Source organism: Eublepharis macularius, chromosome 3 (assembly GCF_028583425.1).
Source record: "Eublepharis macularius isolate TG4126 chromosome 3, MPM_Emac_v1.0, whole genome shotgun sequence".
NCBI classification, from domain to species: domain Eukaryota; kingdom Metazoa; phylum Chordata; class Lepidosauria; order Squamata; family Eublepharidae; genus Eublepharis; species Eublepharis macularius.
The window spans coordinates 97,412,841-97,427,138 of NC_072792.1; the positions used below are offsets into that span (position 1 = coordinate 97,412,841).

At 40.9% G+C, this 14,298-nt stretch overlaps 1 protein-coding gene across 2 annotated transcripts in view; it reads left to right on the forward strand.

Moving 5' to 3' along the window:
* RCAN1 (regulator of calcineurin 1) overlaps positions 1–11,328 on the forward strand; it is a 50,950-nt gene extending 39,622 nt beyond the window's left edge. Inside the window, exons 2-4 of one of the 2 annotated variants that reach the window (XM_054973703.1) lie at positions 5,342–5,515; positions 7,372–7,531; positions 9,398–11,328. In XM_054973703.1, the coding sequence (XP_054829678.1) occupies positions 5,342–5,515; positions 7,372–7,531; positions 9,398–9,564 (501 nt within the window). In that variant the 3' untranslated portion in view covers positions 9,565–11,328. The remainder of the gene's footprint in view (positions 1–5,341; positions 5,516–7,371; positions 7,532–9,397) is intronic. The other variant, XM_054973704.1, reaches the window with a different exon arrangement.
* Positions 11,329–14,298: the final 2,970 nt, after the last annotated feature.

Here is a 14,298-nt window from a genome sequence, read left to right on the forward strand (position 1 = left end):
TCCCCCAGACCTCCCCCCCCTCCATTAATTTAAAATGTCAGCTGTCTGTGTAAAAAGCAAAAACAATTTGGGGATTGAACTGCATGTTCCAGTAGTACATATACTAAACACACAGCACATCTGTTTGGGGTTGCCAGCTCCTGGAAGAAGGACAGTGCAGTCCTGAAGCTCATCATGCCACCAGTGCCCCTGTACTTGTGGCACCACTCGTCTGCTCCCTAAGGACTTCCATGGGAATGCCACACCAGTGGTCAAGCCCAGCAAAGCACAACCAGAAGAGAATACTCCCTAGTTGTCCTGGCAATGCCAGCAGAATCCACCAATTGCAGGGTAGCTGCAGTTAACAGAACCATGAGTGGCAGAGAAAGGTATAGCCATTCTGCAGACTAGGCCATGTTTGCCATCTCCGCCTGTCAGTGTTACTCCCCCGCCCTTCTGAGAAGGGGTGCACAGGACAGAAAAAACCCCATGATCGGGCTTGCCACACCCCAGTAGAGGCGCCTACCTTGAGCAGAACCCTGCCCTGTGGGGGGTGGGGAATTACACTGAAGGTGCAGACAGGATGCCCACTCGCCTGTTCGCCCAATCCCCGTTTCTGACAAGGGCCAGACTGGCAGCTAAAGTACTGCTCACTTGCAAACTACCCACACACACATGCACTACTGCTGCTCTGAGAAGCACGCACCCCTTCCTTGAAAAGTAAGACCAGAAAGGCAGTGGGGTACAGCAAGAGTTGCACCTGTATTCCCCAGCGTTCAAGAACAGCCCTCCAAGTCTCAGAGATGCATCTCCTTAAAGGCAAGTGGCGGGCGGGTTCTGAAACAAATGACGAGAATGCCCATTGGAAACAATGGGAGAGGCTGGAAGGCCCATTGGATACGATGGGAGCCATGAATGCCCATCAACTTGCAGTGGCACCTTTGAAATACTTCGCTGCATCGAAAAGATGCAAGGCAGATACAGAGTGAACCTCAAGAGCTGTGCTCTAGTGCCAGGATGGTGGCTTCCAGAGTGGACTGATAGCCTCTGGGACCAGAGAAACTGGTTCAGAGGCCATCATCCCATCCCCACTGCAAGATTTCCAAAGTCCATCCCTTCCTCCGCAAGCAGCAAAAGGGAGAGTGGTCTGACTTTATGGGGGAGGAGCCTCAGAGATCCCAGGACCTCACTTCACATCCCCTCCCCACATCCCGGCATCAACCTCGCCCACCACATGCAATGGTCTTCTGCCTAGTTTCTCAGACACCAGCAGTGCTGTTGAAGAATGAGAGTCCTCCATGCACCCCCCCCCCTCTGTCAGACGCACACACAGGCTACATTCCTAGTCCCACCCTGCTGCCTGGAGTGAATTTGAAGGGGGAAGGGGGAGGAAAGCCACATGGGACTGGAATCTCTAAGAGCCACACAAAGACATGGAGGCACCTGTAGGCACTAGGATGTGTAAAAGGGCAGCGCTATTGGGAAGTGGAGAGGGGTGCTACTTCATGCACAGGCAAGCAAACAGACAGGGAGGGAGTTTATTGAATTGCCGAAACTGAAGAGGATGTCTGGACATGTGTTGTGCAGTAGGGAGCAGTGCCTATTAGTGCGGCAGTTGAGCCCCTCTGGCAAGGAAGTGCTACTCTTCTGCATCTGGATGTTCCACTGCTGTGTGGCTGCTTGGAGCCCTGATCCTTTGATGGAGACAGTCATGGAGTTGTGCGCCCGCCCTCACAGGGGAGTTACAAGAGCAAGCACCCAGTCACCCCAACCTGCAACTGCGCTATCTCCTCTGTCTGAGGAGCCTGGCCAAGGGAGTCTGAAAAGAGCACCAACATGGGCTGCTGGAAGCCCCCCCCCCAACAGCCTCCTTGATCATGGCTTCCTGGGCAATTGCGTCTGTGCAGGCATGGGCTGCCCCCCCCCAAGTGATCCTCTACTGCAGAGGACAGCATTTGTGGGGGGGAGGGGAAGTCCGGTATGAACGAGCAAGCTGGGGCAGCCACCTTCCCAGCTCCTTCTTACCTGTCAGTACACCCTCGCCCCCTCCCTGAGACAAGACCTGCAAGGAAACTTGGGTGGCAGTTATTAGACATTCTGGACATGACTTTCCTCCCACATGTGAATGCAAGGCATGCCCAAGATTTCGCAAAGTTCCCCCTGCACATTCTTGCTGTGCCACCCTCTTCCACCCTCACACAAGCACCCTCTTCCACCTCACACTCTTAAGTCCCCACGGCAGGGGCCTCCCAAGCAGAGCCTGTGGCTGCCTCCCTACTTATCTGGGGTCATGAGCATCCTGGCTGGAGCAGGGCTGGGCACAGGGGGAGGGTGAATTGATATTTCCTGCACAATGCTCTGCCATCACTTTTTGTGGTGTAACTTTCCACCGCTGCTGGGGGCATTCTCATGCCCGAAACAGCTTAGGGAGCTGACTGAGTTGCACCCCACCCCCCAACCCGCTGGTTCAGGGACTTGTGTCACAGTTACACTCATAGCCACCATGGCCAGGTGCTGGCAGGGGCCCTGGGCAGAGCAGCGCAAGGCCACTGAGCTGTCGTAGGTGTGTGGTGGTGCCAGCATAAGTCCAGGATAAATGGCATGGCTTTCAGACCATTCCCCCTGCCCAGGATGGTGCTGTTAAGGTGCCTGAAGTCGTTGGTGCCCCACAGACCAATAAAAGCACTCTGTAGGCCAGCGCTTCTCTTTTTTAAAATACAAACCCTCCACTTTGGAGTTGAGGCACAGTAGACAACTCATGCTTATCATTTTATTGAGCCCTGCCTTTTTTTTTTATACTTTTTCCAGTATGGTTGATGCTAAACTAGGTGGTTAACTTTTTTCCTGAGAGCAGTTTCTTATCTGTAACGGACAAATTCAGCTGGTGTAGATTTTTCCAGCATAGAATGTGTTGGCGCCTGCATCTTTGGAACTTCTGTCTGTTTTACAGGCATTAAAGGTGTAATGTCTTTTCAGGAGAAAGATTATATCTCTGTTGGTATATTCAAACTTGTATTGTTTTTTATCAATGTGCCCACTTAACACTTTTTGGTATCAGTGTATCTAATTCTGAGCATGGCCCTCCTGTGAATACTTTTAAATCTGTAGATCAGTGCCATGAAAAGACAGCACAGATGTTTCTACAAACCTGAGAAAATCCTCAAGTTTTCAGACAATTCTTAGATTTAAAAAACAATGAGGTGTTAAAATTCCCCCAAATAATAGCAGTACCTGAAGCTTAAGAAATAAATGCCCTCAGTAGTTGTTCGTAGTAAACCAAAATATTATTGCCAGTCTTCAAGCCTTGATTCCTGTCTGTAAAAGGCAGTGGGAAGGGGCAGGCCTCTTTACATTTTAGCCTTTGAGGGATGATGCATTGGGCCCAAGCCTAGTAGTAACCAGGTGACTTGATACTAAGGAATTTGCATAATTCATCCAGGACTATTGCTTGGTGGTGTTCAACAGCAGCCATCCTACAAAAGCCAGTGTAATGTAGTGGTTAGAACTTTGGATAGGGATCTGGGAGGCCCATGTCCAAATCTCAACTCTATCTGGAGAAGCCCACTGGGTCCCCATTGTGTAGAAAGGCATGGTATAAACCAAATAAATAAAAAATATAACTGAAGCAGAAAACAGAAGGAAGCAGGGAAAGCTGAGAATATCAGGGCTGCCAGGAGGAGGGAAAGAGGAAATAGTGTGAGGAGGCAGATGCAGGGGAAAGAGAAGTGCCCCTGCAAGTCCTTGAAGGTTCTCCATTGTGTAACCAAGCCCAACCTGGGCTTGGTTGGCACTGCCCAAATGCTTCTGGCCCGGCAACTGGCATTATGCAACTTAGTCAGAATTTTCCTGGGAAGTCACTGCTGGGGAGGAAAGGGGGGAAGCCTAAAGAGGGGCTGATAAAAGTAAATTGGCTTAGTGAATGGGAAGGAGAGAAGGAACCGGGAAAAATTGAGCAGTTATGGGGGCTGCCATGGAAGTGAAAGAGGAAATAGTGGAGAAGGGGAAAATAAGATACCCCCTGCACCACTCTTTGCAGGTCCCCTGCTTGTATTTGTTTATTTACTTCCTATATACTCCATCTTTCTCCCCAGTGGGAGCCCAAAGTGGCATACATCATTCTCCTCGCCTCCATTTTATACTGACAACAACCCTGTGAGGTAGATTAGACTGAGCGTGTGGGACTGGCACAGGGTAACCCAACAAGCTTCTGTGGCAGAGTGCAGATTCGAACCTGGGTCTTTCAGATCCTAGTCTCACAAGCTAGCCACTACACCGCACTGGCTCCCAGCTGTTGTTCTGTCTTGTTGCTTTAAATGTCAATAGGTTTTGTCAGTTAAACCTTTTGGTAGAAACTATTTTGGAAATACTTTTATTTCGGCAAAGGTTATATAACTAATTCCACAGCCCTGTCAGATGCAGTTTTAGGGAGCGATCCTAAGCAGTTGTATTTTATTCAATGGGAATTTCTTTCAGGAAATTGTTACAGGATTGCAGCCTTGGAGGAGGATTGTTATGTCCTAGCAGCTCTTATTTTGCCACATGGTTATAATTTGGGGAGAGATCTTACTGCCTTTTCATATTATAGCTGAATTAATTGCATCATAGAGTGCTTGCTTTCATCACCATAATGTGAAATTTGTTTCAGATGGGTTGTGCACTCTGTACCAACTGCCCGAGGTAGTGGGCGTGGGTTTCATAGAATTGAAGGGGCTATAAAGAGTTTTTGGAACCATAGTTAAAAGAGAATTTATAATCTCCTTTATGCGAGGCCCACAGTCCTGCAGCAATAGTGTAAACAGTGTTGTGGTGTAATTAGAACCCACCTTGGCTTGTGGTGTGGCGAGAGCTTGATTATCCATGAAAATAAATATGAGGTCCTTTGTTGGAGGGAAGCAGCCTTCAGAGGAATGAGCAACCTTCTGCTATTATTTTCTCTCCCCCCTCCCCCTGCACTAGACCACATATTTCTCTTTTTTCATTTCTTTTATTACAGAACTAGGGAAGGGCTGGGCAGGAATAGTTTCCAGTATTCACTGAGGCCCCAGGCCCTTGTCAATAAATGCCTGTGACATGTTCCACTTTGCAGATTCAATGGCTGGCTGTAGTGGAAGGAGAAAGATTTTTAAGTAGGCAGGTGTTATATCAATTTCTGTGCTGGGTAATGTGTGAAGATCCCCTGTCTCTGTCGCTTCCAAAGGACCCTTATGATAACCTCTTATTTCCCAGAAGAAAGTCAGATTGTTAATTGTTATAACTATAACTGCAGACCACTGAAGATACTAATATTTTTTTCTTACTGATATAAAAAGAAAAATGAGGCTTTGGATATGAAAGTTATTTACTTCTTAATTTTGTCTTTCAGGCTAGATTTGAGGAGCTCTTTAGAACATATGACAAAGATGTAACTTTTCAGTATTTCAAAAGTTTTAAAAGAATAAGGATAAACTTCAGCAACCCTTTGTCTGCAGCAAATGCTAAAGTTCAGTTGCACAAGACAGAGTTTCTTGGCAAGGAACTGAAACTGTATTTTGCTCAGGTAAGATGCAAAAGCCTTTTTTGGTAAAATGCCTTCATTATGGTATATAATAGTTACATTTACTTCACACCTTTGTTTTCCAGTTTGCTTACAGTCATATTTACAGATATGCATATATGCTTATACATATGTATACACAATATATACACACATATGTATACACGTATAAATATATACATATATGTACACACACACACACACAGTGTCATATATACAGCTTACAGACTATATATAATAGTCCTGTGAGGTAGATTAGGCAGATTGATAGTAATTTGCTCGAGACACAATAGCAAGTTTAATAGCTGCATTGGAGTTTGAACCTCCATTTTCTATATGTGAACTCCAATCTGCTTTAAAACTTTTTTCTGTAACTCACTTGTCTGCAGCTTTATAGCTATTCTACAGCTAGCTTCTAAAAGATATTTGCACCCTAGTATACTAGTGTGCTTCATGAGTACAAAGTAGAAATCATGGTTTCTTTAAAATACAAACTAGAAAAGGAGTATTTTGAAAAGGAAAAAATGTGTGCCTATAATAGTCACATTCTGCAATCTGTGCACAAAAACAAAATTACCTTCTAAAAGGAGGCCCTTGTTTTAATCTTCATTTGTTCTTATACCAAGGAAGTATTCAGCACCCTCCCCACCAGTTCCCTGCCACCACCTCCTTGCAAATAACAGATCAACCTGTCCATTCCAAACTCAAATCTTTTGTGTGTGTGTGTGTGTGTGTGTGTGTGTGTGTGTGTGTGTGTGTGTGTGAGAGAGAGAGAGAGAGAGAGAGAGAAGTGCCATCAGGTCACAGATGACTTCTGGCAACCCCGTGGGTTTTCAAGGCAAGAGACAGACGTAGGTGGTTTGCCATTGTTTTTCTTTGGACTTCCTTCTTGGCAGTCTCCCATCCAAGTACTAACTAGAGCCAACCCTGCTTAGTTTCTGAGACCTGACAAGATCAGTTTAGCCTGGGCCATTCATGTCAGGGCTTTAGATTGTTTATGATTTTTATTTGTTATGGTCTTACTATGTTTTTCTGATTCTGTAAGTTACATTGATGTGTCGTAATAGCAGTCTGCAGTCTGAGAAAGATTGTAGAAAGCTTATGTCAGAGAGTGAGTAATATCAGATGACTTTGAGGAAGCAACATAAACTGCATCTTATTGGTAATGCAATAAACCATCTCATATCCTATTAAAATTAGTAAGGGCTGTCATTTTATTTTGCTGCCCATTCTGTTTACTAAACAATTTACATCAGGAAAGGCTAAAAATGGAAATAAGTTGTTATATTAGACCATTTATTAGACAGCAGAGATTTAAAAAACTCTTTTTTCATTATTTGCCCCCTTGAGATGGTTCTTTCTGATTCTGTCAAAATTCTTGTACCTTTCATGATACTGTACCAAGATGCTTCGATTTCACAGACATTTTGTAAACATTTTTTGAAATTACTACATCATTTGCATAAATAATTTCTATATCTATATAGTAAAGTGAGTTCTCACTGAAAATATAACTGTCTGACAGCTTACCCAGTTTATAGATCTGTAGTTAAATATCTTAAGTATTTTCTTCAGTGGAAGCTGAAGAGAGATTCTCTAAATTGTCATTTTCTATTTCTAGAATTACTGTATGCTAAATTTTAACGTCACTAGATTCTTGGTCTTTTTACTTGGTGGGGAATATTCGTGTTCTCTTCTTATGTCAAAGTTCTTGGGAATGTTCCATGAATCTTTTGCCAATATTGTCAGCTTTCAGCCTTCCCTTGAGTCGTGTTGCCCACTGAACCCTTGAGTGCCGTTGCACTCTTCCTATTCTGTTTGTCAGAATAATGGTACATGGCTTGTTTTTATCTTTCCAGACTTTGCACATTGGAAACTCACACTTAGCACCACCAGATCCAGAAAAACAGTTCCTGATTTCTCCTCCAGCTTCTCCCCCTGTTGGTTGGAAACAATCAGATGACGCCACACCAATTATTAATTATGATCTTTTATATGCAATCTCTAAACTAGGACCAGGTAAGTGGCTCCTGTTGCTAAGGTGCAATAGTCAAGTTCATTTTCTTTTTGCTAACAATTTGCTTTTAATGCTTTATTTACACATACTCCCCCTTTCCATTGTTGTTTCCAGTCCCATTTCCCTTGGCATGTTTCTTCCTTGTATTTTTAAACTGTCAATTTATTAATTAGAACTGTGATAAGATGAGAAATTATACTGGATAATATGCCTCAGTTGTGCAACTTCTAGCATGTATAATACTTTAGAAGTACAAGAAGACGGGAAGATTCTTTACAGTCTAAAATCTGAGACAAGAAAGATGATACAGGAAAGTGGGTGAGGGAAATAAACCATGGAAGAATGTGTTTGTTTATGTTACATAGATTTACACAGTTCCAGGTCAGGATGAGAATGAAGGGGCTATGCTAAAAATTCTATGAAAAAGTGGGGTTTTAGGAGCTTTTTGAAGGGTGTGAAAAGTAACATTGCAAGATGTTCTGGGCCTGGGAACCCAATCCAGCTAAAGCTTCCAAGTTTGCTGATAATACAACTGCTGACTCTGCATTATACCTGCTTATTCATTATAATATTCATTTGCCAAATAAGCAGATTTTGAAATGAAAAGCAAGTGTCTACTGGCTATCCAGAAAAATAGAGAATTGACCTTGATTTTTGAATGGAAGAGCCATTGTAAGGGACAGCTGCAGAGTCCCATGCTTTGGCTTCTAGAGTGTATGCTTTAGGAGGAGGAGTCTGTATACTAGGTTTAATCAATCAATCCTCTGAATGCTTTTGTCATTTTTACAATAATATGGAGAGATTTCTGCTACTCCTTCTGGGATATACGTTTGTGATACCTCATAGTAATCACAATTTTCTCCCAAGAAACATTTTGGTTTTTCTACAGTCACAATTCTTGGAGTGTGAAGACGTTCATGCAGAGGGAAGAAATATTCCAGTTAGCTTTGCCTGTACTATAAGTTGTATGTTGGTGAACTATTTCAGACGTTTAAGGAAGAGGAAGAAAGTTGGCCCCTGGTTATGCTGGAACTCACGTGGTTTATGTTAGTCTTAATATAATGTATAGGAGCCCCGCTTCAGGTGTTGCATTTGTCACATAACTACTGCTCCAGCATGACCTGTTTGCATGCTGGTCCAGTAACACAAGAGAAAAGGAATCAAGCAGGAAAGTCACAGTGATGAAGTTACTTCACTGCCAGCAGCAGTTCTGGATGTGCAATGGTGGGGATATAAATTCAGAGCTGTTCCAACTCTGAAGTAAATGGAGAAGAAGCCTTGTGCACACTTTTGTGTGGCTGTGGGTGCAAGGAGCTTCAGTAGCTGCCCATATACGTGCATTCTCTGTAGTGGCCTTTTCAGGCCTACCTGAAAAGGCTAGGAAAGCTCCCACTCTTCTGGCTTTCCACACACTATGCAAAACTGAATTATTCAAGAAGGCTTTTTACTCTAATAGGAGGGCTGTAATATAAGAAAGCGGTCTTAGAGAGATGTATCAGAAAAGGGATAGGGAGAACTATAGACTTTACTACTGTTTCTGTAAGTATGATCCTACTGAGTATTTCCTATGTTGTTGAATATGTCAGTCTTAGAATTGTTTATGCTGTTTCAGCATTTCTTCAACTCTGTATTGGATTTCTGCTGGTTTTAAATCTTTGAATCCGCAATTATGTATTGTTTCATGTTTACTGAGAAGTCTTTGAAATTGACTGTACGAACTCACACTGTGAGTCTCAGTGAGAAAGGCTGACTCTTAAATCATATAAATGAATAAATAAATGTAGGCTTCAGTTATAACGTGTACTTTCTGAGTGAGAGAGAGTGTGTATATATTTTAACCAGCTTTACTATGTCTGAACACATTCTAGGAGAAAAATATGAACTTCATGCAGCAACTGATTCTACTCCCAGTGTTGTTGTCCATGTTTGTGATAGTGACGAGGAAGAAGAGGAAGAGGAAGATGCAGTCAAGAAACCAAAACCAAAAATTATTCAAACCAGGAGGCCAGACTATACATCTTCTTACCAAAGCTGAAGTAGATAGAGCTTTCTCAAGTGTTGTAAAACTGGCATGCTCAAAGGATATGCTGGAGAGCTGGATGGCGAAAACTTGGATGACATTAGATGTAGAAGTGGAATTCTAACATAAAGATACTTGAAGAAAGGGAATGTCTTTATTTCTATGTTTTTAATGCTCCACATTGGCTGGATGAGACAGATCCCAACATGAACTTCTTATATGTCTTGGAGAAGGTAAAGGCATGGGGTGGGGCTAGAAACTGTTGGTGTGTTAGTGAGTTTTTCAGGTCATCTAGGCCTCTGTTACAATGGAGCCCTCTCTGTTTATGTATCCATCCAATGATTAATTCCTCCGATTCATAGATTAGACGTTGTGGGTGCTGTTCTAAAATACATTCACTGGTGAATAAGTCCCATTGGAACCAACAGAACATAGAAGCATGTGTATTTGGGATTTCAGCTTGTACATAGCATGTGGTGATTTAAAGATGAAACAAGAGAGAATTAAATTTTTGTATTAGTTTTGTGTATGCTTATGAAACTTCAAAAGTGTATTTAATTTTTTTCTGTCATTTCTAATTTTATATTGCTGAGAAAAATGAAAAATTATCTCAAGTACTGACTTCCAGGGCATCTTTCTGAATTATGGTTGACTTGCCATTCGCTTTTCAGTGGGAATGCATTTTTAATTTACACTTTCCATTTTGATGCAATATTCCTTTTTAATGTCAACTGCCAGTGTTTGGTTTTATGTGCAATCTTATGAAATGAGTGCATATTTTTAAGTGGGAAGATTACTTTAAATTCTAAATGAACCTATTTATATCTGTTTAAGCCATTTTGATTTCAAACAAATATGTGAAGACCTACAGGTAAAGCTTTTGCTGTATTATTACAGTTCACAACAGTGAGAGAGTATAAGCTGTATTGTCCTAGCCACAAATCTGTATGTTTATAACTGTTGCTGTTATATGTTGTTAGTGGTTTTTGAGCACATTTAGTATATGTGGCATTTGAGAAAGATGGAATGCCTTTTCCCCATAAATTCCTGAGGGAATCGTTGCACTAGCTGAAAGGATTTGCTTTGTTGTTAATTGGCAGTGGATATTTGATATCATTGTGTTCTGCTTAGGCATCGGAGTATGATTTAACTTGTGGTGTTTGATGCCAAGCTTGATGCAGTTTTTTAGCGCTTTGCTATTAAAGCAGCCTTCTCTTACCTGCTGCTAAAGGCGAGCAGCAGGTGTTCAATTTGTTTATATCATGTTTACAAAAACTAAACTGCACAGTGACACCCCACTTCAAGTGTTCCTAGGAATTTATTTTGAATATGAATGCTAGAAATGAATTTTAAGAGGCTTTACAAAAAAATAAACACACTTCACTATTTGCAATGACTGAGCAAAGGTGTTCTTTTTTATGAAGAGAAATTTCATAGTTTTTCACATTTAAAAAAAATTCTTATGGACATCCCTGTGATCTCTGTTTTAGGAGGATTTGTTTGTTACCAAAAGAAATCAGTATGTGGTTGTCCATTACAAAACCTATCACCGTGTTTGGAACAATTATAGCTATTGCTGAATAAATAGTTATATAAAGTCAGCAGTACATAATGTACTATATTCTGATTTTACCCAGCCGTATTGTTTTATAAAGCCATGAAGTCAATTCAACATAACCACAAATGTGAGACAAGTACATAGTTTGTAATAATGTAGGATCCGAAATGCGCCTATTTGCAGTGTCCTACTTATACTGAATAAACCTTACTATCTATCTAGTTCCTGCCGTGGGGCTGCTCTCAGGACTTCTTCCTAGATTTCCTTTTTAAAGCAGTGGAGATTTGCAGAATGTCATGCTGCAGGTTGATGCTACTATGTATTTTTCTTGTCAATGTTTTTATAGCTTGTCTAAGCTGCTGGAAGACTCAGGGGGCTGGATGTTACTGAAGAATGGAACTTCTTTCCACCTGTAACTTCCCACTGGAGGCCACTGTGCTCCCTGTAATGCAGCTCCTTGTTTTTGGAGTTTCAGAAAGAACATGGGGTGGGGGTTGTCAGCATAGGGAGCAGGGCAAAGCCTTGTGCAACCAGAAAAAGACTCAGATTCAACCCAAGATGTCTTACAACTTGATCCCAAGCATGTTTACCCACAAGTAAGTGCCACTGATTTCATTGGGACAATAAGATGATAAACATGCTTAGCTTGTAAACAAGGGTGTTTTAATCTTGCTGATGTAAAAAAAAAAAAAAAGCTGCCTCAGGTTGTACGCGGTTGCCACTTTAGTTACACTGCTTACATGGGGCTAAATTAGTTTGAGTTGAAGTATTGCACCTAATCTGGCTTGAGATTTTCACCTACACTTGACATTCTGTTTGATATTCATTTGATATTCATGTTTACTACAGAACTGAAGCATAAGCATAATTGACCACTTCTTTACAAAACAATTATATTGTGACAAACTTGATGCAGTTCTATAAAATACCTCATTGCTTTCAAGCAGGACAAAGGAATCTTGATTATGGCAATGAAAACGGGAGTATTATTGTTTCTCTTTTAGCCAAGGCCCCATTCATCCTGTTCTGTTTCATCACATCATGCAAATATGGCTTGCTACTGAAAGAATGCAAGTCTGTGTGATTTCTATAGCCTTGCACTTCTGACAGCCTACAGCTGAGCTGCTGTGGTGTGGTCGTTCTAAGCATCTGTCACCGTATCCTGCACATTGCAAAACTTTGGCTTTATCCTTCCTCATTGCGCAACGGTACAGCTATTCAATGGAATTCATGATATACTCCAATATTACTGTGGAGGTAAGCCATGCATCTTGTTGGGAGATTCTTCAACAGAGCTGAAAAAACAAATGGTGATATTTCTGGTGTTGTGTGAGGAAGGCTGCAGAACATTTGGAGAAATAGACTGAAATTCAATACATATTTTATGCAAATGTTATGCAAATTGAAAAAACCTCATCCTGGTTTATGATTATGTTAATAAGAATAGGTATATTTAAAATAAGTAGCTATTTTAAGATACTTCAAGTAGAGGAAAGCTTTTTTTCAGTTTCGCTTTGAACGGCCATGTCTAAGTGACATAATGAATACACTATTTAAAATTTGGTATAAAATATACTCAAACAAGATGGCTTGAAGAGGTCACACTCCTCAAAATATAGTAACCCGACAGAGCAATGACACCCTCAACATACATATTTGTAGGTATATAAAAGTCAAATACCTGTACTAAATGTTGTCAGTTCTAAAAAGATAAATGAAGGGCTTGAAGGTTCCTAATACTTCAAACACAAACATTCCCCATGTTGTCAGTTAGAATCTTTTTCTTTGTTCATGTCTTCTTCATTGGTCAACAGTTACAGAGAAAATCCATGATCTTTACTTGGGGATTTTGTTTCGTCACTATGGACCACAGCCTTCCTAGTATTTTTAAACAATTGAACAAAAGCACCAGCACTTGCATAAGGAACTATGTAAATGGTAGACTGGTGTGAACACTTTCAGCTGCCTGTATATTTTAATTGCCCTTTTGTATGCAAGGAAAAACCTATTTTAATTTATCTCCTTTTTATGTTTTGTTCAGTTCTAGTATATGTGATTGGACACTGTCTTCATAATTTCACTACATTTGTTTGCTTAAACCTCTGTAAATTAAGTACAAGAAATCTTTTTACCCTTAATTTGTTGTTGCAATTTTTTAAAAAAACAGCAAATTTTCTTCCAGTCCACACTTTCAATGATGATATATGTGAATTAAGATACTTCCTCTGTCCTGTAGAGGGAGCTGAACATCCAGCAATATGACATTGATACTATACTAGACTGCAGGATAGGACTTTGTAGTTCTATTAGATTTTTAAAAAGTCACCCTTCTTCCAAGAAGCTTAGGATAATGTAGATCATTCCTCCCTCTCCATTTCATTATCCCCATGATAACCCTGTGAATAACTGACCCAAGGCAAGTCTACATGGCAAGGTGGGTATTTGAACATTGCTCTCCTGTTTCCTAGTTCTACACTTGCTGCTATACCAAACTAGCTTTTTTTAAGGTAGACATCCCTAAGAAATAGCAGTTTGCTTTGTCATGCTGTAAGATTTTGTCTTCATCAAAAAAAATTCAAAATTAAATTAAGCTGAGTTTGTGGGTAAAGTTTTCTTCTAGCCTCAAGCATATTGTTCCAATATTTCAAAAGGTTCCCAATCCCAGTGACATGCCAAAAAAATGTTATTTAAACCAGCACATGGCTAATTGCAATAGGTTCTAAATTGATACCCGTGGACTTCATTTTCTTTAAATGTGGCCATTCTGTCTTTTTTTCCCTCCCTCTTTGTTTATTAGGCTTAGGGTGTGTTCGTGCAAAGTATGACTTGAGAGGTATGACATTCTTTGGGGACAATCCCTGCTTAATTTTTGTGTTTGCAAGGTCCAACCAGTAGTAGTTATTATTTTAAAAGCCTTTGTAGGCAGTTTGAGAATGGATTGGATTAAAATCTGAAATAAAATAAATGGTCATATTTTCTAGTGCTTAATCAAAAACAGTTATCCTATTCAAGATAGCAATTATGTATGTGCTTCAATAGACCCAGAAAACATTGACCTTTCTACAAAAGTGTCCCTCTAAAAGAATGCTATGTGCAATTTCTTGTTCCTTTTTTATTTATTCCTATGTTTGCAATACCCATCCCAGTGAAAGGAAGCTGTTGTGCTGGAGTTCTTTTATTTTGTGTCCTAG